The 22,752-nt window shown below is 46.4% G+C and overlaps 1 protein-coding gene across 2 annotated transcripts in view; it reads right to left on the reverse strand.

The window, feature by feature from the left end:
• Nucleotides 1-22,752, reverse strand: part of SPTBN1 (spectrin beta, non-erythrocytic 1) — a 143,605-nt gene that overhangs the window by 39,629 nt on the left and 81,224 nt on the right. For both annotated transcript variants that reach the window (XM_044918587.1, XM_021701140.2), the window contains exons 3-16: nucleotides 22,497-22,670; nucleotides 18,387-18,478; nucleotides 17,138-17,218; nucleotides 16,632-16,747; nucleotides 13,057-13,169; nucleotides 12,063-12,250; nucleotides 10,904-11,021; nucleotides 9,616-9,774; nucleotides 8,672-8,974; nucleotides 6,704-6,857; nucleotides 5,170-6,040; nucleotides 4,934-5,071; nucleotides 3,347-4,103; nucleotides 2,257-2,459 (exon numbers count right to left, since the gene is read on the reverse strand). In XM_044918587.1, coding sequence (XP_044774522.1) covers nucleotides 2,257-2,459; nucleotides 3,347-4,103; nucleotides 4,934-5,071; nucleotides 5,170-6,040; nucleotides 6,704-6,857; nucleotides 8,672-8,974; nucleotides 9,616-9,774; nucleotides 10,904-11,021; nucleotides 12,063-12,250; nucleotides 13,057-13,169; nucleotides 16,632-16,747; nucleotides 17,138-17,218; nucleotides 18,387-18,478; nucleotides 22,497-22,670 — 3,467 coding nt within the window. The remainder of the gene's footprint in view (nucleotides 1-2,256; nucleotides 2,460-3,346; nucleotides 4,104-4,933; nucleotides 5,072-5,169; nucleotides 6,041-6,703; nucleotides 6,858-8,671; nucleotides 8,975-9,615; nucleotides 9,775-10,903; nucleotides 11,022-12,062; nucleotides 12,251-13,056; nucleotides 13,170-16,631; nucleotides 16,748-17,137; nucleotides 17,219-18,386; nucleotides 18,479-22,496; nucleotides 22,671-22,752) is intronic.

Below are 22,752 nucleotides of genomic sequence, written 5' to 3' on the forward strand. Positions count from 1 at the left end.
TAGGTCTACCTCTGGTTCTTGTAAAAAGTAAAGAACCACAGGTGCCTGAGTAAAACAGATGGATACTACAAAAACTTAAAAAACCGTGTGAGACAGGGTCTGGCTTTACGAAGCTGGATTCTGTTTCCTTGCTCTCCCAGGACTGCACTGTGGCTGGAACTTCCTTCGAGCCAGGAAGCTCACCCATTCGCACTCCCTGGGGCCGGCTTGGACAGCAGGCTCCTTTCCACCCAGGCATGAGCACTTTAAAGGTCACTCACACCCCACCCACATCTGTTAAGAGCCAGTGTTTTTGTTCTGGTATTTTTTCATTTCAACAAACTCAGTGGTAATTGACAAGATTTCCAGAACGTAAGCGCATTATAATGATTCTGCGTTTTATGAAAATAGCTTTACCAGAGCATCAGAATGTTTCTGGACAGGGGATTAGATCTGAAGATTCAGATATTTACTTAGCTTGTGCCCCCACAGCTGTGTATTTTGATAACAGACAAGTATCTTCGGATCAGTTTCTGATCCCCTCTGGAGATATGAAAGTGAAACCAGAATTCAGTGAACAAGAGCTGAGGAAAACGTAGTCATCCCGAGGGCCAATCAATGGAAAGCCCCCTCCCCCTTCCATCTTTCTTTTGTTTATGGATAGTATGTTCCATTTCTTCTTCAAGACAGAAATCCTAAGGAGGCTCTGGAAGCCCAGGAGCCCAGGCTCCAAGTTAAGGGCAAAAGGAAGGTTAAACCACAACTGAGGGCTGCTGAAACGTTCTCTCCTACCCACGAGTCTCCAGTCTTGACAATATCACCTGCTTCCAAAAACCCCTCACAGCTGCAGCACCAGGGGATGTATAAACACACACAGGAAAGAGCAAGGCAGCTGCATGCCTGCCTGAAAGCACACGTCCCTAACGGCCAAGTCCGCCCTCAGGAAACCAGACATATGCGTCTAACAGAGACGAGCATGACGTGCTGTACTGACAAAATAACTCGAGATTTAACATTAGGAAAAAAGGAAATTCTTTTTCTCTAAGTTAACAATACCTTGCCTAATCTTTGTTTTTTACACTCACTCAAGGGTTTGGTGGATTTATTTTTCTTTTTTGTAGTTGTTTGAAGAGCAATAGATACAAAATGAGAATATATGTTACACCCTATTCCATGGTAGCACCCTTCAAAGGTACGGCTGAAAAAGACAGACTTGGAAGTGCTAAAGCCAAAAGCTCAGTCTTCATGGGGAGGGAGAGTAATTCCCCCTTTCACTCCGTATCATAAAAACTTCGTAAGGCCGAGGGTCCCAGATATGGTAAGTAAGGAAACATTCTCAGCAAAAAGTTCTTCCTTTTCACTGCACTTGAAAGCCAGAAAAGAAGCCTGTTTGTCAATGATATCAGTTTAAAGACGAGCCCTTAAATCCAGCCCAAACTGGGACCATAGAAGATCGGGTGGAACAGAGGCTGGAGACTGACCTAGACAGGCTAAACCAGGATGCAACTGGCCAGACCAGAACCAGCCTATCCTGGTGCATCCAAACCTTGGTCTGTCCTGAGCTCCCACTTTAGTAACAGGCAAGACAGGGTGAGAATGACGCTTACAAACAGAGTACACTGGCCTTCAGGCAGGGAGGAAAACCATAACTGCAAATAAATGAGTAAACAAAAATAACAACACCAAATCTTAGTGATGCCTTGGCAGAAGAGGAAAGGGGCCTTTCTCTCAACAGGAAAAAATCCTATTATAGCATTATCCAGCCAATTTTCTGAGAAGGGCCTGATAATGTTCCTTTGTGGCTCTGCCAGGTTCTCAGGACAAGCAAACCTCGCCGTCTCTCCTTACTCCCTCCTGAGAGTCTTCAGAGGAGTCTGGCGTGGATGAAGGTGAACGTGGGCTTAGCTGAGGAAGTGAGGCTCTTGAGGCCCCGTCACGAAACAAGGCTACACACTTCAACTCTCAAAGGGCACGGCTTATACCCTATTGCTAATTGGCATCATGGCTCTTATAAATCTTTGATTAAATAGTAGTTTGGCTTCTCAGGGTTTCTGTTCTTTTGTGGACACCTATATATGCCTGACCATGAGAACCACCTTTCCAGGCAGCCAGGTGCTGCTCACTGATTTTCTGTGGTAGATAGATTAAATTTTGCCAGCTATCCAGACCCTGCTCACTGGGTAATTTATACCCACAGTCCCAAGGACTTGTGGCTAATGCCTCAGAGGCTTGGGAGTCCCAGGGTACCAGACTCCCTCAGGAGCCTGAGCGCCATACCTGTCATCGATGGAGTCCACCTTCTCCTGGATGCGATCTGAATTGATGTTCCCATCGCTCACCAGCCTCCGGCCCGTCTCCACAACAGCGTTGATCTTCTCCTCATTGGCATCCATGGTGGTCATGAAGTCCTCTTGTTTTTTAATAGCTGCTTCAGCTCCTTCCAAGGTGGTGGGCATTTCAGTGTGGGCCAAAACGTACTCCTTTTTCAAAGAGAGACAACCAAAACCACAGCAGGATGAAACATCATGAAATACAACTCGTTTCCAGAATAATGAAAGCACTCTTTCCTATGTACTAAGTTTCCATGCAACACATACCTCATAACACCTGCTCCATTATACTTAAACAATCTACTGAATCCGAGAAAACAAAAGGTTGGGAGGGAAAAAAACCTAGCGGGATCCCATAAGGAACAAAATTTCCTTGGTTAAATGGCTAAATTTTCTCCCAAAGTGAGGAAACCAAGCAGTGCTTTATGCATCAGCCACCAGGGTCCTCTCATGTGCCCACTGCCCAGTGGCAACATACTCTTCAAACTCTCTCTTCGAAAGAGATTAACAACCCTGATGTTGGCCACCATCTTCAGCCGTTTCCTTTCTCTAGTTTCTGCCTTATGTCATTGGGTGAAGTCCCTGAATCTTCTAGAGCAAGGAAGACAGAACCACTTAGTTCCTCCACCAAAAAAAAAGAGAAAAAAGAAAAACCCAAGAAAATAAAAAAAAAACAATCAAACAAAAAACCCCCCTCACTGTACTTTTCGAATCATCAAATTGGATTACTGCCTTACAGAATATTGCTAATCTAATGCGATACTATGAGGACATGCTATGAATGTAAGAGATCCTCGAGAGTGGCTGGAACAGAATGGTACTCTGCAGGGCAAGACACTCCCGCAGGAAGCTTCAGCTCCCATCCCTACTTTGGGATAGGTTTCAATGCCTTGGAAGTTGGAGGGTAAAAAGCCTCTCAATTATCCTTCTGTTTCCACACAGGACTGCTCTGAACCAGCAGCCTGCCCAGAAAGTTTCAAAGAGCAAGCAGGACCTGCTGTACCAGGAAGGAAGCAAAGGCAAGTGAGGAGCAGTACCTGGTTGTTAAGGAAGGCCTCGGCCTGCTTCGTGTCCCTAAGAAACTGCTGGTAGGCATGTGACTGGGAGAGGAGATTCTGCCTGTTCTCCCACATTTTGTGGAGCTCATTCCACCCAGTGTCCAGGGCCTGCAGACGCTGCCGCAGAAACATGTACTGGGCGTCGGTCTGTCCCTGGGTGACCATCTCGCCCATGTCCCTCATCTTCTGGTAGTCCTCCTCGTAGTTGTCGATCTCGTTTTTGATGTTCTCATGCTGCGTGAGGAGCTTCTCCGCCTCGGTTAGGGTGTTGGGCATGTCCTCAGAGGCGATGGCCGTCTGAGTCCGGGAGAGCCAGGACTGGAAGTCGTCCAGGTCCCGCAGGAACTGCTGCAGCTTGCTGGCCTCTCCCAGGGAGGCCTCGCGGTTTTTCAGGGTGGTCTTCATCTCCTCCCACACGTCGCTGATCTCGGCCAGCCGAGACAGGATGGCCTGAGCCTGGTCGGGGTGCTCGGACTCGAGCTTCTCGGCCTCTTTCTGCAGGTCGCTTAGCTTCGCCTCAATGGCCACCAGGTCCCGCTCCATGCCGGTCAGCTTGCGCTGCAGGGCCATGACCCCGGCCAGGTCGTTGCCCAGGTCCTGGGTGGACTCGATGACCTTGGTCTTCTCTCGAATCCAGGATTTGGTTTCATTGCACTCAAGGTGGTAGTTCTGTATGCTCAGGGCAGAGAGAAGAGCGTCCTTCTTCCTGTCCACCAGCTCCCGGAACTGACTCCACCTGTAAGCACAAGGGCATGGAGAGAGCCGTGTCAGAAACTGGCTGCCAGCTCACGGCTACACGGTGACAGTAACAGTCAAGGTCAAATTGGTCATGTTTTCTCTCCATCTCTGCTATGAGAATAAATGCCTTTTGAACAATCATCTCACTCAGTATATGTACACCAAATTATCATCTCAACAGCTCAGAGACGCGATATAATCTGGAAAAAGCCAGACATGAAGAGGCACTTGTTCAAGGAGCTCCAGTGTGGACAGCACATCTGTCCCCCAGAGTCAGTTACTTTTCCGTAACTGCATTTCTGCCACGCGCATTTTACTTATCTCTGAACTGCACCTAATGAACATTTTCCAAACCCAAAACGCCTGACAGTCACCTTCAGAACCGAGGCCACTATAACCTACTCAAATGTGTTTATCCAACAGAAAGATAACATCAGGACAAAGGTCTAACTTGATAATCAAGACTTCCACTCGCCAATTACATATAAAACACGTTAAAATTCTGTTCCAGAAATCATCTCAAAATCATCTCCAGAAATCACGAGCCACCTTGATGCCATGGTCCTCCACACTGGGGACAGGTCTCACACTAACACCTTAACTTCTGATGTGGGGCCAGGCAGGGGCCAGGCTACCTTGAATGACATCACCCTAAAAGACACTTCTTGCAAAACCAGGGTATGCTGAAACGCAGATGCCAATGCTGTGACATCAGGGCCACATTATCAGTGACCCTGTGTGGGCAATTCCCGACAAGGCTCCGCCAGTGCCCTCGCCCTCCCTGGTCCGACACACAGGGAGCCAGCACACCGCTGGCTACACACTCACCTCGTGTTGAGTTTGTCCTGCTGGGCTTTGATTTCCTTCTCACTCGGGTGGCCACTGTGCATGAGCTGCCGTGCAATCTGGTTCACCACGGCGACCCGGGAAGCCTGGTTATTCATTTCCGGTTCAAGGCTCTCGAATCTGGAAAGGCAATTCAACAGGGTACTCACCTCCTTGGTCATGGGCGGAAACAAGGGGCGGCTGGTGGCCCCGGCACCCCCGGCAGCACTCCCACTCACCTGTGCTGGATGACTTCCAGGTCCTCCAGCTTCTCTGGGATCTGCATGTTGTTGAGCCACAGCTCCTTCTCATCGATCCAGAGCTCACAGGCGTCAGCCTCACTGAACATCTTGTACAAGGCCAGGGTGTCCTGCAGCGCCTGCTTCCTCAGCCGCGTCAGCTCCGCCACCTCCTTGTACCGTTCCTCAATGCCCGACAGCCTGCCCCTCACGTCCGGAGACTCGGCATGCTCCTGGGGGAGGGCACCAGCCTGCTCGTGCAGTGTGTCGATGGTGGGCCTGTAGTTGGCGATCTCCTCTGCCACGTCCTTGTGTTTCTTGACCAGAGACTGTGTGGAGTACTCATCGTGGCCCACGTCATTGCTGGAGACGATCTTGAGGATGTCCAGCATCCAAGCGTCGATGTCGTCGGCATCCGCCTGGAACTGGTGCAGCAGCGAGGCCTCCTCCAGGCGCTTCTTCCGAATGGCCGAGAGCTGCTCCAGGTTGGCCCACTGCTCCCGGATGTAAAGGATCCTCTCTCGGATCTTCTCTGACCCGAAGTGCTCCTCCGCGATCATGTCTTCACCTTCCTTGATGGCCTGTTCAAAGTGGCCGCTGCGGCCACTCATCTCATCCTCGAATGCCCGGTGCTTGCTGAGCAGGCGCATGACGCTGGTCAGGTCCTTCCCGTAATCGTCGGAGGACAGGATCTTCTCCTTCTCCCGTATCCAGCCCTCCTCTTCTGCCATCTCCCAAAAGAACTTCCAGAGGCGGCGGGACTCTTCCAGACGAGCCCTGCGTTCAGCTGCCAGCTGGCAGAGTTCTTGGTAACAGAACTCCATGTGGGCCACGCGGTCTCGGATCACCTGAGGGTCGCAGGGCTTGTAACCTGTTAAATGCAAGGAAGTGATGTGGGAGTCCGGCAGTTTGCAAGTAGTGAGTTACACCCATTTTCTCACCTCCAGATTACCAGTTCCATTCTCGGTGTAGGGCCATGTTATAAGGCAATGGAGAACGTCCCAGGGCCTTGACTGGAGGTGAGTGGGTGGGTGCAGGGCAATGTTAAGTGTTATTTTTCGCCCCAAGTGCAAAGTGATCATTTATGAACCAAAGAAGCACATAAATCATAAAAAAAGGTCAGCTGCAATTAATTGTTTCTCAAATATAAGGAACACAATCAAATCCTTACAAAGATCCTTTAAACAAGGGTATGTACGACCAGATGTGAAAGCCAGGAGATGTTTGAGCAGCCACACCAGGGTGCTGGTATGCATCGAGTGTGGTCTAGGCAAAGCCTGACTGCCAAATATCACCACTCAAAACCAAGCAGTACTTGAGTATTTAATGGAAATATATGTCCATTTCAGAAAAGCCTGATAAAGTATCCAGAAGGCCACCCTACTGCATCTCGTGTACCCATGACAAACTCACTGGGAACCTACAATGGCATGGTAACTTCAAAAACCGCACTGCCACAGACAACTTATCTACTTCTATAGAGATGGATCTCTGGTGGCAGAGAAGTTAAGGTCTGCCAACAGTCCATCCTTACCTTCCCCGTCTGTTGCAAACTTCTGGGCAGAAGCATTGACACCTCTCACCCGCTCTGCCTGGATGCCAATGTCCGCTTCGACCAGGGCGTGCTTCTGTAACAGGTCTTCCACACCAAGCAAGTGTTTGCCATAGTCTTGAGACAGTAACAGCACCTGTGCACCAGAGAAAACAGAGGGCACATCTGTGCAGACAACCTCAGCTTCGATGTCTTGTACTCTCTGGACAAGCTGCGAGCCAGCAACCACACCACACCCTCTCCAGCCAGCCATCCTCCCTGCATCTTCTAGGGGAGAACGACAAGCATATCGGAACAATGCCAAACTAACCCGAAAGCCTGCATAAGGAGAGACATAAGAAACTGAAGATCATCTACCCTGGAATAAGCAGGTCAAAAATACACTAAGAAGTGAATAGAAAAAAAGGGAGCGGGGAAGCGGTAGGACGTGTGAACTGGGGCTCGAAGAAGAAACCGCCACAGCAACGATATTCCAGAAGAGAAGAGAGAAACGTTGTAGTTATTTCAAAGTTAAAAGAAATCTCCCAGAAGTTGCTGACGCCTTCCATGGATGTTTTCCTCGGTTAAAAGCTTACTGGTGTGCCTTGGTAATACTCACATTGTCAATGGGAGAAGAATCTAGTTGAAAGCTTACAAACTACATCCTTAACCAAGTACAAACAGGGTCAGGTGGCTTCCTGCTTAATAGGGCCTGAGCAATTCCTTTGGTTTAAGTTTGAGTCCACTAACACTTTCTTTTCTTCCTTCCATCAGCCCAATTTGGGGGCCTCATCTGACTTCCTCTCCAGATGGAATTTCTACTTCACTCCTACTTCTGAGGGAAGTCTCTGGCCCAAAACCTGAACTTTAATGTACAACATGATTTATAAGATGAGAAGCACCTCCCTGCTAGATTTTATGAACATTTCTACTTTGAAAGGTCAACACAGACCATACTTGAGAACATCGTAAAACTGGGACAATAAGAGGGCAAACTGATGGGACGAGGTGACCCTATCCCTCTGCCAGGAACGGCTCAAGAGGTTAAGTAAAAGACGAGGGCTTATATCCCAGGAAGCAATCCCTTGCATAAGGTTGAGCTTGGGAACACAGCACGCTGAGACAAAGGGGGCTTCGCTGTACTGTCTACAAACTGCCCTGTTCTGCTCCAGCTACGGAGCTAAATGCCTTCCAGCTGGGGGACTGCTTGACATGGATGAGCCTTCGACGGCCCGCAGCAGAGAACACAAACGGGCACAGGGACTTGGCACAATGGCAGGTCTCTTCCTGGGCAGGAGGAAAGCTTGGAAGTCTATGCTCTGGGCTGTCAATTAAGGAAGGGGAAACACAAAGTGGCTTGGGCAGCCATTTCCAGCCAACCCTGACCTATGACGTGTACACTATTCCCACACTTCATCCTGCTGTAACCGAATGAGGGAGGTGGTCAGTGCGATCTCAACTTAAAAACGGAGAAAGGAGGCTCAAGGAGACTACACGGCTCCAGCACTGACAATGTGAACTGGGGTTGCCCGGTTCCCGACACCCACTCCGCCCCACACTGCCTAGCCCTCTCCCATGTGCCCACATTACCTTCCTGGGCTCCTCCCCCAACTAGAGCCACTCACACACAGATCAATGACATGGAAAACTAGCTCAACTCTCAAGAGCTAAAAACACAGAAAACCATAATTTGATTGATTCCCTATGGTGGAATAGATCTAAATTAAATCTAAATCACTGTAGCAGACCTGTAGCTACGGAACAGGTTTTCAATGCAACTTTTTCACACCTCACATCCCATTTAACTCCTGAACTAACAATCTTCCCACAGCGAATGTGGCCCCCTTTGGCTTTACAGAGCGGGCAGTTAGGGCACACTGGACGCTGTGTGGCCAGTGGGGGGGGGGGGGGGTTGCCAGGAAAGAGAGGTCCCGCTGGATAAGCTCTGGCCTCCTTTCACTCAAGTTCTACCTTCATTTCGTCCATCCAGTCCATAATGTAGAGCATTTCCTGAAATATCTTTTGCAACCCTAGGTTCATCTCGAGACGCTGCCTCCGGGCCTTCAGCAACTCCAGTAGGTACTCCCAGAGCCGGATGACATTGTCTTTTCTTGCTGTGATGCGCTTGATGTCATGGTAGTTCTCCGCCTCGAGCTCCCTGGCCACGGCGACCACAGCCTGCACGCGTTCCTCGTACGCGGCAATGTCTGTCTCAATGGCCTCGTGCTTTTTTGTGGCGGCTTCGACTGCAGGAAGGTCAAAACCAAAGTTGTCCTATAGAGAAATGGGGGCAGAAGAAAAACCACACAGAAAATAAAAAAGCCATCCAACTGGAACAGAGACAGAAGTTGAATCTCGAACACAATCTCTGGTGGTCCTAAAGCCACAATGACTTGAGCCCCACCAGCTGCTGGTCTCTGCCTTCCCTAGGACACTTGAAACTCCGTGTTAGAGCTAAGATGCCCTCCCCAAAGCAAATGAGCAACTTCTCATTTTACAGAGGGATGCAAGCTTGTATCTAGCATCTTATGCTTATGTGACTGGAGCAGGTGACAGTTTGTGCGAACCCAAGGAGAAGGCAAAGTCACTTTTACTTATTTCATGACCAGTCCAACTGTCAAAGATGAAAGGTAAGAGAAATCTCTAAAAATTATATAAATGTGAGTTCACACTCACTCACTGGCTCTAAACAAACTCTGCTTGAGCTGCTTCCAAATCTATGGAAAGTTAGATAAACAGAAGACCAAGTACATCAGAAATGATAAACATCCTCTTCATGGGAAGTGAGTATGAGGACTCGAGTTACTTTAGAACAGTGGGTGTCGATAAGCAGCTGTCCTGCAGCCCTCGGGGATGGTCTACGTTTCTAGATGACCCCGGGAGAGCAAGTCCCTGAATGAGGTCTAGAGCAGAACCTGAGACACCAGACGCTGGTTTTCGCTCAGCCAGGTCTCCCTCATAGCTGCCTTGCGGTCAAATCTGCGGGCGAGCTGTTCCAGTTTCTCCTGTCTGATGAGCTCGTTCCGCAGAGCCAGTTCTCGCTCGTGTTCCGCTTTTTCCAGTCTTTCCCAGGCCTACAGAGGCAAAAAAGGAACAGTTTCCTGCAACGTTCAAGGAACTTTCCTTGGCTACAGTCAACAGCTAGTACTTCTCAGTTAAGACCTGAGAACTCCGTAAAAGGGACATCCCGTTTCCACCCCCATGGACTCCTAAGCCTTGAGAAAATAAATCGTTTTCTCTCAGTTTAGCCTCATGGGAACGCTCTAGCTATATCTAAAAGTCCTGTGTTATATTTGGAAAACAAAACAGTGTAGATAAGGAGCAATATAACTAAATTAATCTCTTACTTTGAGAGGAAACAGTAATTACCTTCAACAGATCTGATCACATAAAAAAGATAAATGATTTCTCAGAAAGAAATCATATTACGAATCTCTTATTCACCCCATCCTGAGACACTTGTTTCTTTGCAACATTTTATTTATTTAAGTAATCTCTATGCCCAATGTGGGGCTCAAACTCATGACCCCAAGATCAAGAGTTGCACACTCCACCAACTGAGCCAGCCAGGCACCCCCACCCCCCTTTTTTTGAGCTATTTGTTTTTAATTCACACATCTGGGCATTTTGTTCAAAATCCTCACTTAATGTTCACAGCCAATTAATTTTTATGAAATATAGCTTACATTAAGAAAATTCCACTTAAAATAATCTAAATGTATAAAACTGACCACATTCTAGATTTTTCAAATTTCTACCTGGAAATAATGCCCACTGTGAAATTCTATAATTACAGACAAAACAGACCGAAATGGAAACTGCTGGACAGCCTCTCTGATAGAAACAGCCAAAGTCCTAAGCCCCAACCTCTAGAGATTCCAGATACATGAAATATGGTTTCAAGTTCTCCCTTCTGCAACTTAAAGATGCTAGAGTCAACTGCCTTGGACAGATGAAGAGTAACAGGGTAAAGAGAATGAACCAAGACTGGTTTGATAAAATCTAACATTCCCTCCCAAAACTCCGATAGACCAACCCACCACAAGTATTTGCTTGACCCCCTGTAAAACCCGAGCCACTGCGGTCACTCATCAGTTCAGCAGGCCAGGATGGACACTTTCAGACTGCCCTCTTAGCAATCAAGATTTAGAACATGAAGCCTACAGGTCAAGGCCCACACAGGACCAGATGGATGGGCTTTACCTTGTTAATGTCAGAGATGAGCTTGCCCTCCCGGGGCATGTAGACCTTCTGATTGTTGGCCCTCATCTTGCTCTGAATAGTAAAAAGCAGCACTTCCAAGTTCCCCTTCTCAGTAAACCTAAGTACAGGGGAAAAAAATATATATATACACACATACACACGTTCCTTCAAGGGGAAAAATTCATTTGCTTTTGGAGAAAAAAACCTTTCACACAGCCATACAATTTTAAAAGCCATTTATCTCTGGTCTGATTTATGTGGTACTCATGTTAGAGAAAACAGTGCATTAGTTTTTGCGTATTACAGACCGCAAAATGCACCCAACTGTGGAATTTTGGTGGGGTTGGTTCGTTGCTGCTACTGAGATTTGTATTTGGGGGAACACAATACCACTCTTTTATTAATCACTTCATTCAAGGTTTAGACTATACATCCTGGACGATGGACTTCATTCAGAGAGCACAGCTGAATACATTCAGCAAGAATTACTTCAAACGACTACCTAGTGTAACTTTCAATGGCTTTCAGAGACCGCAGCAAGGAATTCACATCTGAGCTGGGTTACAGAAAAAAGAGGAATGACTTTCAAACTCTAAGAAGGGATAAGGTCCATAATCCTTATTTGACAATTAGAATTTTAAAAAGAAGTCAAAAATCAATTTGGGGGACAGCAAAAACTGATCTGGACAAATATAAAACTACTTATTGTCTGTCTGTATTCAACGCATTGTAGTTACACACTTTGCTACAGGCTTATTAGTAGGCCTGACAATGGGTTACTGTTTCAGGCCCACTGTGAGGCTTATAATAAACAATATACATGTACTCAGCTACTTCTCTAAAATCCAGAGCATAAGGAATTCTGAAACACATCAGGCACAAGAGTCTAGGAAAAGGGACTGGAGACCTGTACCATCTCTTAGGATTCTCACGTATCAGTATCTAGATACCAGGGGCACAAACTACTGGGAAGGGCTCACAGAGGGTGTGGTTTGTAACACAGCTCAGCCACTCAGGGTCAGATAAAAAGGAGTAAGAAAGACCCCTGGTGAGAGGCACTCATACGAGATGAGGTCACCTAAGTCAGAAAACAGGGGTCTGAGGCCGCCATCATCTGTCTGCCCACACGAACGGTAATGCATTCCCATCTGCATCTTACTTGGGCGGTTTCTCCACAGTGCGGTAAGTGTTGAATGCCTGAAGCTGTTGTTGAACCCCAACCAGAGAATTGGCAAATTTGCGATTGTTCAGGATAATGATGGTTTGTTCAATCCACTCCAGAAGGTCAGAGGCAAGTGACTCATATTTTTCAATCATTTTTTCTGTTTCAATAGCATTGTCAAGCACCTGTAAACAAGAGTCAGAAAAACCGAACAGTAAGATCATACTGCCAAGTAAGGGAAACAGGCTTATAACCCTACAGAGCACATGCACACTTAATGACTGGCTGTGAAACAGTTCTAGGCTACTCTGACATAAGCATTTTAAACTCGAGGAACTATGTGTTAATAGGCACTCAGACTGCAGCTATTACTTGTGAGCAATGATGACAGCTTAACTCAAGTGTAATTGGTTCTGTAACCTCCCAACCCCCAGGCACAGGGTTTAAGATTCAGAATGACTCCTGCTGCCACAGCTCCAGAATTCCTAGAAAAACAAAAAGGGCTCTGTTTTGCCTGGTCCCGTCCCATGAGTGCCCATGAATTTTCCATTCTCCTTGCATTAAGAAGACGGTATCATCTGGTCTGAGGTGTTCTGAAATACATGGCAGGTGAACATCAGCCAAATGAAAAATAAAAAAGCGTAATAGTGGGGCCTTTTCAACTGGATAAGTAGGATTTCACACCCACGACATCAGCCAACTCATCAGATTTCCAATACCCTGTTTTCTGATAAGGTTGAGGGGAGACGTGTCTCTGGGTCTGAGATGCCCCTCAAATCTCTCCCTAAATATTGTAGCTGCTGCTCCTACCTCCTGTCACTCTTAGGGATGAAGAGGCTTCTGCCTACTTCCCTGCATCTTGGGGTGCCCACCACACACTGCTACCGGCTCAACTCATCAGCGCATGGGGAGAACAAGGCGCTCAGTGGCAGTACATTAAGATGTGAACGCTAATCATGTCTCACAACTTATAAAATTGGTGTGAACTCACCTTTCCAATTCGTTTTCCTTCAACAGCCAAGGCCTTCATCTTAGAGAAGTAGTGGTAATAGGTCACCACATAAGTGATAATGGACTTCTCATCAGGGTGGTCCACACTGATATCTGTAATCCGGAGAAGGTTTTGTTCAGTACTCTGCTCGTGGCGCAACCACCCGGGCTGCAGGAACAACCCAGAACAACTGTTCAACACGAAACAGGCCAGTGTCTTCAATGTTCGTATTTGAAAGTTCTGCCATCAGTGCATTAATTATAAGGCTAAAGAGGATGAAACCATCTCACCGACTCTTTTATGATAAGAATGTTCATAAATGCCTTCTAACTACTGCAATGGGACATAAAGTCTTAAGAGACATGATCCTTCCTCTCCAGGATCCCAAGCTACCAAGAAGAAAACTAGTGGAGAAAAATGAGGACTACAGAAGAATTCAGTGAGAATTCTTCGCGATGTGGCTACTCGCCAGGCATGCTCATCTCCCTACCCACGTCCACTCCCAAACTGGGCTTGTGCTTCTTGTAACCTCATTTCTGCTGATGCCACCAGAACTGCTTCCAGTCACTGAGTCTTTGGACATCCTTATCTTGTTGTTACCTGGTATTCAGTTAGTCACCAAATCCGAGTCCAGATGATCCTATCTATGGAATCTTTATTGTCATTCATGGTTCAGACTCTCATGGTTGCATAAGCAGACCTGAAGCAAGGGCTTCCTCACTGGGTTCCGCTACTACCCAATGCACTTTACACACTGCCCCTGGTTGATCTTCCAGAAGCAAGGCTGCAAACACACTTTCTCCTAGCTCAAAATTATTCAGAAGTGCCCTACAATCTACAAAAAATCAAGTCTAAGCCCCTTAATCCTCTAGAATTTGCCTTAACTTTCCTTCCCTTCCTTCCAACCACTGAGTATCAGGCTCCCTATTAAGAGCCAACCACTGTTGTGACACTTTTTTTTTTTTTTTAAAGATTTTATTTATTTATTTGAGAGAGAGAGAGTGAGAGAGAGAAAGAGCACAAGAGGGGGGAGCGGGAGAGGGAGAAGCAGACTCCCTGCTGAGCAGGGAGCCCGATGCGGGACTCGATCCCGGGACTCCAGGATCATGACCTGAGCCGAAGGCAGTCGCTTAACCAACTGAGCCACCCAGGCGCCCTGTTGTGACACTTCTAATTCTAGAGCCTACTATTTCTTCTCAGGCACAACCTGAGCCAAACTGGACTATTCAACATTCCCCATACACACTCCACAATTCCCAATATTCCTTCACTTTACTCACAATTTCCCTTTGCCTAAAAGGTCCTTGCCCACCCCATCCCCTTCTTCCTATCCTTCAAGGGTCCACCTGAAAAGTTATTGCTCCAACACAGCTGTTTCCAATCCCTATAGCCAGAATTACCGTCTCTCTCCTCCGTTCCCTTGAAGACTCTGTTTACACGGGTCAACAGTCCACTCTCTGCCAGGTACTATAATTTGCTTACCCATATTTTCTTTGTTTTACAAGACTACGTCCCCAAGGGTACGAACCTTGTGCCTGGGGAAGCCCTGTGCTGTTCCACCTCTCAAATTCCTGGTGTGTTGTCTTGCATAAAGGGGGTCGTCAGTAAGTATTCACTAAGGGAACCAGTAAATGTATAAAGATGCCAGGAGTTTGAGGTATGGCAATATTGGGTGACATGCTTAACTTGGGACAGACAGAAAAGAGAATACAGAGGATGACTCTTAATTGATAATCAGGTTATTTTTCAAAATGCATTCACATGTGTGCCTTCTATCTTCCTGGCAGCCCTGTGTGAGGCAGGATCGTCTCTCTTAAAGACAAGAACACTAGGGCACAGGGCTGGGAAGCTCCCTGCCCAATGTCACCGAGGCAGCCTATGGCAGCGGGGACCAGAACAGCAGCTACTATTTCCACCCTAGTAGTCCTCATAGCCAACTCTGCATCTGCTCGGCCACATCCAAGTAGCCCCGAGGAGAGAGAAATGGAGGAAGGCCCACCCCCCACCAAAAAAAAGAAAAAGAAAAAGAAGAAAAATGCTGGTCCTGTATGCAATTTAATAAACACAAAATGTCTACATAATTGGGAAGATGTGAGCAGGCAAAAACCTTGTGGTTTTGTAACTTGTCTGCAACTGTATCTCAGCTGATGCTCTCTGGGGCACTGGACAACTAACAATAGCTAAGGACAACTAATAATCAAGATCAAACCCACAAGATAAGTGACATCACTGCCTTTTTTAGCTCCTTGTCTTGTGATCTGGGGAACATATATCCCGTTTTTCATATTGGGAAGTGATTAGAAAGATTAACTAATGAGAAAGTTATTAAAAAAAAAAAAAAAGGTTATTTAGCACAAAGAGCTATGGCTGAGAAAGAATGTCTTCCCATAGTTAAAACAGGGGGTTAAGAAGATTAATCACAGCCCAAGGAATTTTAGTTTTCTGTTTATATTAAGAAATCATTTAATGGGTTAGCACAAAGATAATTTTATCTCAGCTTCCTGTATAGTGAACATATCAGTGAATCTAATGCATTGGGAAATAGCAAGCCTGCTTGGCAGCCTCATGACCTCGATCTGCCCTTGGGGAGTTAAACTTCCTGTTCTATATTTATAAGAAGTTTAAACTTTCACTCACAGTTTTCTCTCTAGTATTTGCTCACAGCTAAGAGCTGCGATCTAAAAAGCTCCAGTACTACAAACAAATCCTCTTATATTTCAAATGCTTTTTCAAAGTAAGAAAAAGTGCCTATGACAGCTCCTGCTAAAAGCCTGGAATTAGGATTTTGTTAAGTAAGGGAGCTACAACCTGAGGGAATGCCCCACACAGGTCAGCTCCATGGCACCTGCAGTCAGTCTCCGGGGTCCTGCTGCACGGACTCCGAGTAGAGGGAGCAGTTCCGGGCAGGGCGTGGATGCTCTGCCTCTAGGCAGTCAGCCCTAAGAAGAGACTGTGAGTCCTAACCCTTCTTCCACCCACACGTTCCCGTTTCCTGACGCACCTTCCTCACTTAAGCTCTTCTTGCTCAAAGCAAACACTGCGCAGCCTCCTACAAGCCCCCACCCCACCCCGTCTGTATGCATTCATCCCAAGGCTGCTTGCCACCTTGGGACGAATGTCAGTCAACAAGCATTCACTGAGAGTCTATAGCAGGTTCCCTTCATTGAGCATCACTGCTAAGAACTTTCAATGACTGATGAATAACCTCTAAAAACAGGGCCCCTACCCACCTTTCCAGTGGTAATTCTATTATTGCTCCAAACACCACTCCCAATGAACTGTTAGTCCCCAAACACACCTTCCTTGCTCCTGGTTCTGCACCTCTGCTCATGCAAGTGCGTCTGCCTAGCAAGCCCTCTCCTTTCCAACACGTTTAAATCATACTTGTCTTTCAAGGCCTTTTCAAATATAATCCTTTGCACAAATCCTCAAGTAATTCCCACACCAAAATTAAGCTCCTCTTCCTGGAATAATTCCCAAAGCACACTGCACAAATAAACTGACAGCAGATTTTCTACTAGCCCCTCATTATCAGAGATGCTAAAAGTCCCACCTTTCATCTCTCCAGTCCTTACCTTCCGGATCCAACAGTTTAGTGAGGCCAAGGTGCTGCTCTGCCAGGTTGAATGCATTCTGCAGATTGTAGTGTGCGTTGGATTTCTTTAGTTTGTCAAAATCTATCAGGTCAGGCCTATGCAGAACAAGAGTGGAACATGACAAAAACCATGGCTTAAGAACACATATGACCAATGCGACATGATCATTACTCCAAAAATGGTAGAAACTACCCCTTAGCAGGGTAAAACTCTCTATTATTATTTAATCATCAAACAATGAAACCTGATTTTTGAACAAACACTTCAAAGTTTATTAAGAGAGCTGAAGATAATGGGCAAACTTGTTTGTCTGGGAGAATTTACATATTCTCTCACGTTTTCCTCACATAGAATGCAGGAATTCCCACCGAGGCGCAACATCTAAGGCAATGGATATGAGGGTCAAGAGTCACCCAGATCTGGGCAGAAAAATGTCAACATTCTACCCCAAAACTGTCAGTATGATTTCTGAGGATGTGACTTGCCGGTGTTTGTGTATCAGTGCGTTGAAGGCCATGCCGTCCCTCCAGCTCGTGGTGAAATTGTGAATGTTGACGTTCGGGTACCTAACAAAGACAAAGCACAAGAGAAAAGGCAACAGAGTTACCAAATAAAGATTTACAGTTTTGCGAAATGCAGTGTTCAAGAAAAAGCTTGTAAGTACTATTAAAATGTGAGGCAATGAATATCAAAAGGACAATCAAGTCAGAAGAAATACTGCTTCAACTTCAGCTTTCTAGAAAATAAAAATAAAATACATATCCACGTGGCTTTTCTTTCTTGGTAAGTCAATCGGACAAAAGATGTGAACTGAGTCTTAAATTTAAAACACCATGGTTACAAAGGAAAAAGTGACCACAACCCCCAGAGACCTCTGAGACCTCTTTGCCTCCACTGGCTTTCCCCTCTGCCAGCAAAGATACCAGGACCCTGCAGTCACTGAGATCTGAATTCTGGGGAGAGAGCAAGCAGCTGTGATTATCTATTCATGAGACACTCAGCTTTCTTTCTGAGATCACTGAATTGAATAAAGTTTTATAAACCAAGTATCTCCCTGAAAAACTTCCCTCTATTTGAGACCTACCCCTATTCACTCAGCTATTCTACGCCATTTACAGACTTTGTATCTCTGGTTGATTAAAGGCTTCTAACTAAGTTGATCCCCTTATTAGGAATACCCTCTTTATGAGCTCCATACTTACCATTAATCACGTCCATTACAGTTACAACTGTCCTCAAAGTAGTTTTAAGTAACTCTGTAGTTACCCTGGTAGGAAATTGGTTCTAAGTACCACGAGACCTAACAATTTCAGTAACAGAACAGATGCAGTTCTCTAAAAAGTAATTTCACTAAAATTTCAAAGGAAGAATAAAAGGAAGGAAAACCAACACAGGTAATGTATAAAGACTACTCTTAAGTTGACTGCACAAAGCTTCCCCAAAGCAGCAAAAATTAAGAGGAGGAGAACACCCCCAACTGCTTTTTTAAAGTATTGTGGACGTGATTCCTCAACATGGTTTCAGGGTTTTAAAATGCAAGATATACTGCTCTCTGGAGCTTCCCTGATAGAGAGAGGGAAACTCCTCTCGTGCTGTGAGCTAGCTGCAATATCAGCCATCAGCTGCTTGCGAGTTAACGAGCCTTCTTGATGGAAACAGTGGAGGAGACGACCGTCCGCGCCGCAGAGAGGTGGCTGCAGTGGCCCCGGGCCCCCGGGGGGGGTTCAGACTCACCCCGCTGTCTTCATTTGGCACCACAACAGTAACGCGTCCTTGGCAGATTTCTTCTCCTTGTTGTCTTCAGTCTCTACACTGATGTCTTGGATCTAAGATTGACAAACAGGAGACGAAGACATGGCTCAGCTGCGAGGAACGGCCACCGAAGAACCGTTCTACACATACACGAAGAGTAAGCTTCAGATCACAGCCCAGCTGCGCAGACTGTCTACTGTGCCAAAGAAAACTGCTTTCTTCAAGGTTCACCTCACCGCAACACCAACCAGGTTTTCCACTTTGCACAAAGATAGGAAGGAAGTGAAGAGTACTTACCTGCACGCCGTCCCAGAACCCCCCCCCATTAGGGGTCACTTCTAACCTCAGAAGAGCCCATCTTCCCAACTACAAGTGCTCACTGTAAACACCCTGGACCTCGCCAGACCCCAGAAAAATCTTCGGTTCAGTTTTTTAGAACCAAATGTTTTTCACACTAAGGTGCATGTTCCTCTTTGATGAGGACAGCATATATACCTTTTCCTAAAAGCAGACACAAATTCTCAGCGAAAACATGCACATGTGGGCTTCCATGGTCGGTGCTATAGTCTGAGTGTCTGTGGCTCTCCCAAACTCTTATGTTCAAATCTTAACTCCCAAAGGTAATGGTATTAGGAGGTGGGGCCTAGCAAAGGGTAGGATCCTCATGAACAGGACTAGTGCCTTATTAAAAAATAAATAAATAGGGCGCCTGGGTGGCTCAGTCGTTAAGCGTCTGCCTTCGGCTCAGGTCATGATCCCAGGGTCCTGGGATCGAGCCCCGCATCGGGCTCCCTGCTCGGCGGGAAGCCTGCTTCTCCCTCTCCCACCTCCCCTGCTTGTGTTCCCTCTCTCGCTGTGTCTCTCTCTGTCAAATAAATAAATAAAATCTTATAAATAAATAAATAAAAAGAAAGAAAAGAAAAGAAAAGAAAAGAAAAGAAAAGAAAAGAAAAGAAAAGAAAAGAAAAGAAAAGAAAAGAAAAGAAAGAAAGAAAGAAAGAAAGAAAGAAAGAAAGAAAAAGGCTCCAGAGAGATCCTTAGTATCTTCCACCACGTGAGGGCCCAGTGACAAGTTCGCAAGCCAGAATAGGGCCTTACCAGACCATGCTGGCTTAATCTCAGACTTAGCCTCCAGAACTGTGGGAAATGAATTTCTATTGTTTGTAAGCTACCTTGCCTATGGTGTTTTGTTATAGCAGCCCGAATGGACTAAGACAGTCTGCATTCATAAGCCACACATGGAGAGCATAAAATCAGTATTATACACAGAGCCTGGTCTACTGGCACCAACGTCAGCCTGCCTGGGTCTAAAACCTGTGTGTCCCCGGGCCAGCTCTGCAGCTTCCCACCTGAAGAACGGCAACAGCAACAGCAACAACGGCTGTCTCACCACGCTGCTGTGCACTTACACGGAGCAAGAACATGAAGTGCTGAGCTCCTAACGAGGAACCCGTAAATGTTACTGCCCTACCAGTTATGTGATTTTAGACAAATGCTCTAAATACCCCTTTGCCCTTAGGTTCTTGCCTATAATACTACAGTGTGGGACGGGGATGGTGTTGGCCTAGAAGGCCGCCCGTCATCTTTTAGCTCCAGCTATTCCAAGCTTCCCTGCCCTGGTCCGTCATGGGTCTTCCTATTTAATCTGAAGACATGCCCCAGAATTCTTTCTGGAAAAGAGATAGAAGGATAATATATAAATACAAGATTAAAAAGTTAGGAACTTTCAACTAGGAAAAACCCCTAGAAATTGTAATAATTATACTTCTAAGAAAATTACCCTTTTTAAACTATGCTAAGCATGTGAAGTATGAGTCTGCATAAACTCCAAACTCTATTATTAGGATCATTAGTTCTTGTGGAGAAAGTAAATGTGAAAGAATAACCTTATTCAAGGGGTAAGACACAGACTCATCGGGAAAGGCAGGTAGAATTCTACACATTAACCCCTGTCGACCTTCTCATGCTTGTATGTGAAGAAGGGAATCTATTTTCAAACTTGGTCGTTTAGAAACACAGTCTATCCTTCTGAAAGTATTTACAGGAAGCAAGACTTTCCTTCCAGTTTCCCACAACATCCTTTACTCTCTCTTAAATGGACAACAGAATGAAACCTATATGTCATCATTAGTATTTAATGGATATCTGCTATGCACAGACAGGGCAGGGCAGGTCCTGAGAGCTCTGGACACGTGTGTGTGCACACACACACGTGCGCACTGGGAATGTAAACAAGGCTGTATATTCAGGAGTTGGGGGAGAGAGATCTCTGTGGAATGTGGAGAAGCTTCACAGAGGAAGCAGAAAGTGAGCTGGGCCTTGGCCGATACAGAATCAATACCTATTTGTGGAATGGGTACTGATTTAATACAGCTGCTAGATGGAGGAAGCTAGGTCACATAAGACACCCACACTGCAGGCCATGCAGTGACATCTAGGTCTTCCTAGATTTCTTGCCTTAAAGGAAAGAGAAAGTTCATATCAGCATTTACAAGTTCAATTACAGAAAAAGGCAAGCTGTCAGGAAGCTAATTAGTCCATGACTCAACCCAGTTCACGCTGAGAATCCTGGAAAGGGCTGCGTGTGCCGGCTCACCAACGGGCAATGACCCGATGTGAAGAGTGGCCACCATCAGGATGCCCTTCCACGCTCTGATCACTACAGGCCAAAGGCAAGAGAAAGAGAACTTTATACTCTACAAAACTGAGGTGAAGCTAAAGGAAGGTCCTACTAATTCCACTTCTGTTGGCCTAAGAATGAGAGCTATAATTAATGAATTTAATGGTATTGACTCCATTTTCAAATCATTTAGGAACTGACAGAAACCTACATGAGAGTTCTGTTTGCAAAACTGAGTCACTGATTGTTGTAATTAACTCCATTCACGATTTCATCTTCAACAGTGGTTCCCTCTTCAGAACTACTTACTGGGAATCACTGGGGCTGTGATCCAGAGAATCTGAATTAGTAAAAAGCTTTCCCAAGGCCTCAGAGGATCACGAGGCTTGGGAACCACCCATTCAGGGAGTTTCTTCGGACAGCTCTGTTTCAGCTCCTACCCCTCCTCCCACATACACACCCAGAACACTGTTAACTCAAACCCACTCCCTGGGGAAATGAGAAAGAAAACGACTGGTTACAGGCTGATTTCAGAGTTTTACGAAGAATACAAAGAGAGCTATAACGTGATTTCTGCTTCTGCCCTTTTTTGGTGAGATTTTTATTTTGCCAGAAAAATCAATCAGACTTTCTATCAAAGGCGTGGAACAGGAAGGAAAGGCACAGAGAACAGAGCCACCCAGGAGACAGGACTGTTAGGACATCTGTTTGCAGAGTAACCCGACGCTTTGGTAAGAAGTGTTTCCGGCATTTCAATTCTAGCTGAAAAGCGGGAGCAGGAAGCCCCGCCTGGAGAAAGAGCCAGTGACCTGGCCAGAGGTGCTCCACAGGACTGGAATTCTGAGCTCTCTCTTAAAGGGTCAGAAGCAAGCGCTGTAGCCCTGACCGGCCCCGTAATCCTGGATAAGGCCCCTCCCTTTCCTCACAAAGTGAAGAAATTAGAATGACCTTGAGAGTAACTTCTGGCTTAGAGTACTTCTATACTTGGAGCCTTCCCCTCGGGTATAACAAACCCATAAAATTGTCATCAATTCACACAAGCATAAGGCTTCTGCACATTTCCCCTGAAAACTGCTTCCTCACACCCAAAGGAAAATGAGAAAATGAAAATGGAGCCCACCCAGCTTCTCCTAAAAATACTCCAGGATACGTGCTACAACCTGGTGAAGTTCAGTCAGCCTAATGCCAGTAACCTAGCGTCAACCACGTCTCTGTATCTTTGCTCCTGAAAGCTCAGGGGCAGACACCAGGTGTTTAGAGTGGCAGGCAGGGATGCAGCCCAGAAACCCCCTTATCTGACAAGAGAACTTTTCAGGGGCTGGCAAAACTGAGGGAGGATGTGGTCGCTGCCACGTGCCGATGGCGGCTGAATGCGACACACGGCTCTGCACCCCTGACTCTGGGGTGCCATTTCAACCTGGTCTTCCTGGTTCCTCTGTAATGGGGAGAATCCTGGGGCCAAGTGTCCTTACCTGGAAGCGCAGGATGATGGTCCAGATGAGGCCGAGGGTCAGCCGGTGGTTCCCATCCACGATGTCATGGGAGCCCATGTTCTCAAGATGAACTCTCTGCTCCTTCAGGAACTGAAGGGCCTTGTCCACATTCTCCAGACAGTGGATGCGCATTCGTCCCTTGGTGGGTTTAGGCTAGAAACAGGGGAGCAGAAGGTGGAAACGGATCATCTAACATGGCAGACACAGGATGGGAGCTACTGCCCAGAGTTCGCAC

Source organism: Neomonachus schauinslandi, chromosome 10 (genome assembly GCF_002201575.2).
Source record: "Neomonachus schauinslandi chromosome 10, ASM220157v2, whole genome shotgun sequence".
Taxonomy (NCBI): domain Eukaryota; kingdom Metazoa; phylum Chordata; class Mammalia; order Carnivora; family Phocidae; genus Neomonachus; species Neomonachus schauinslandi.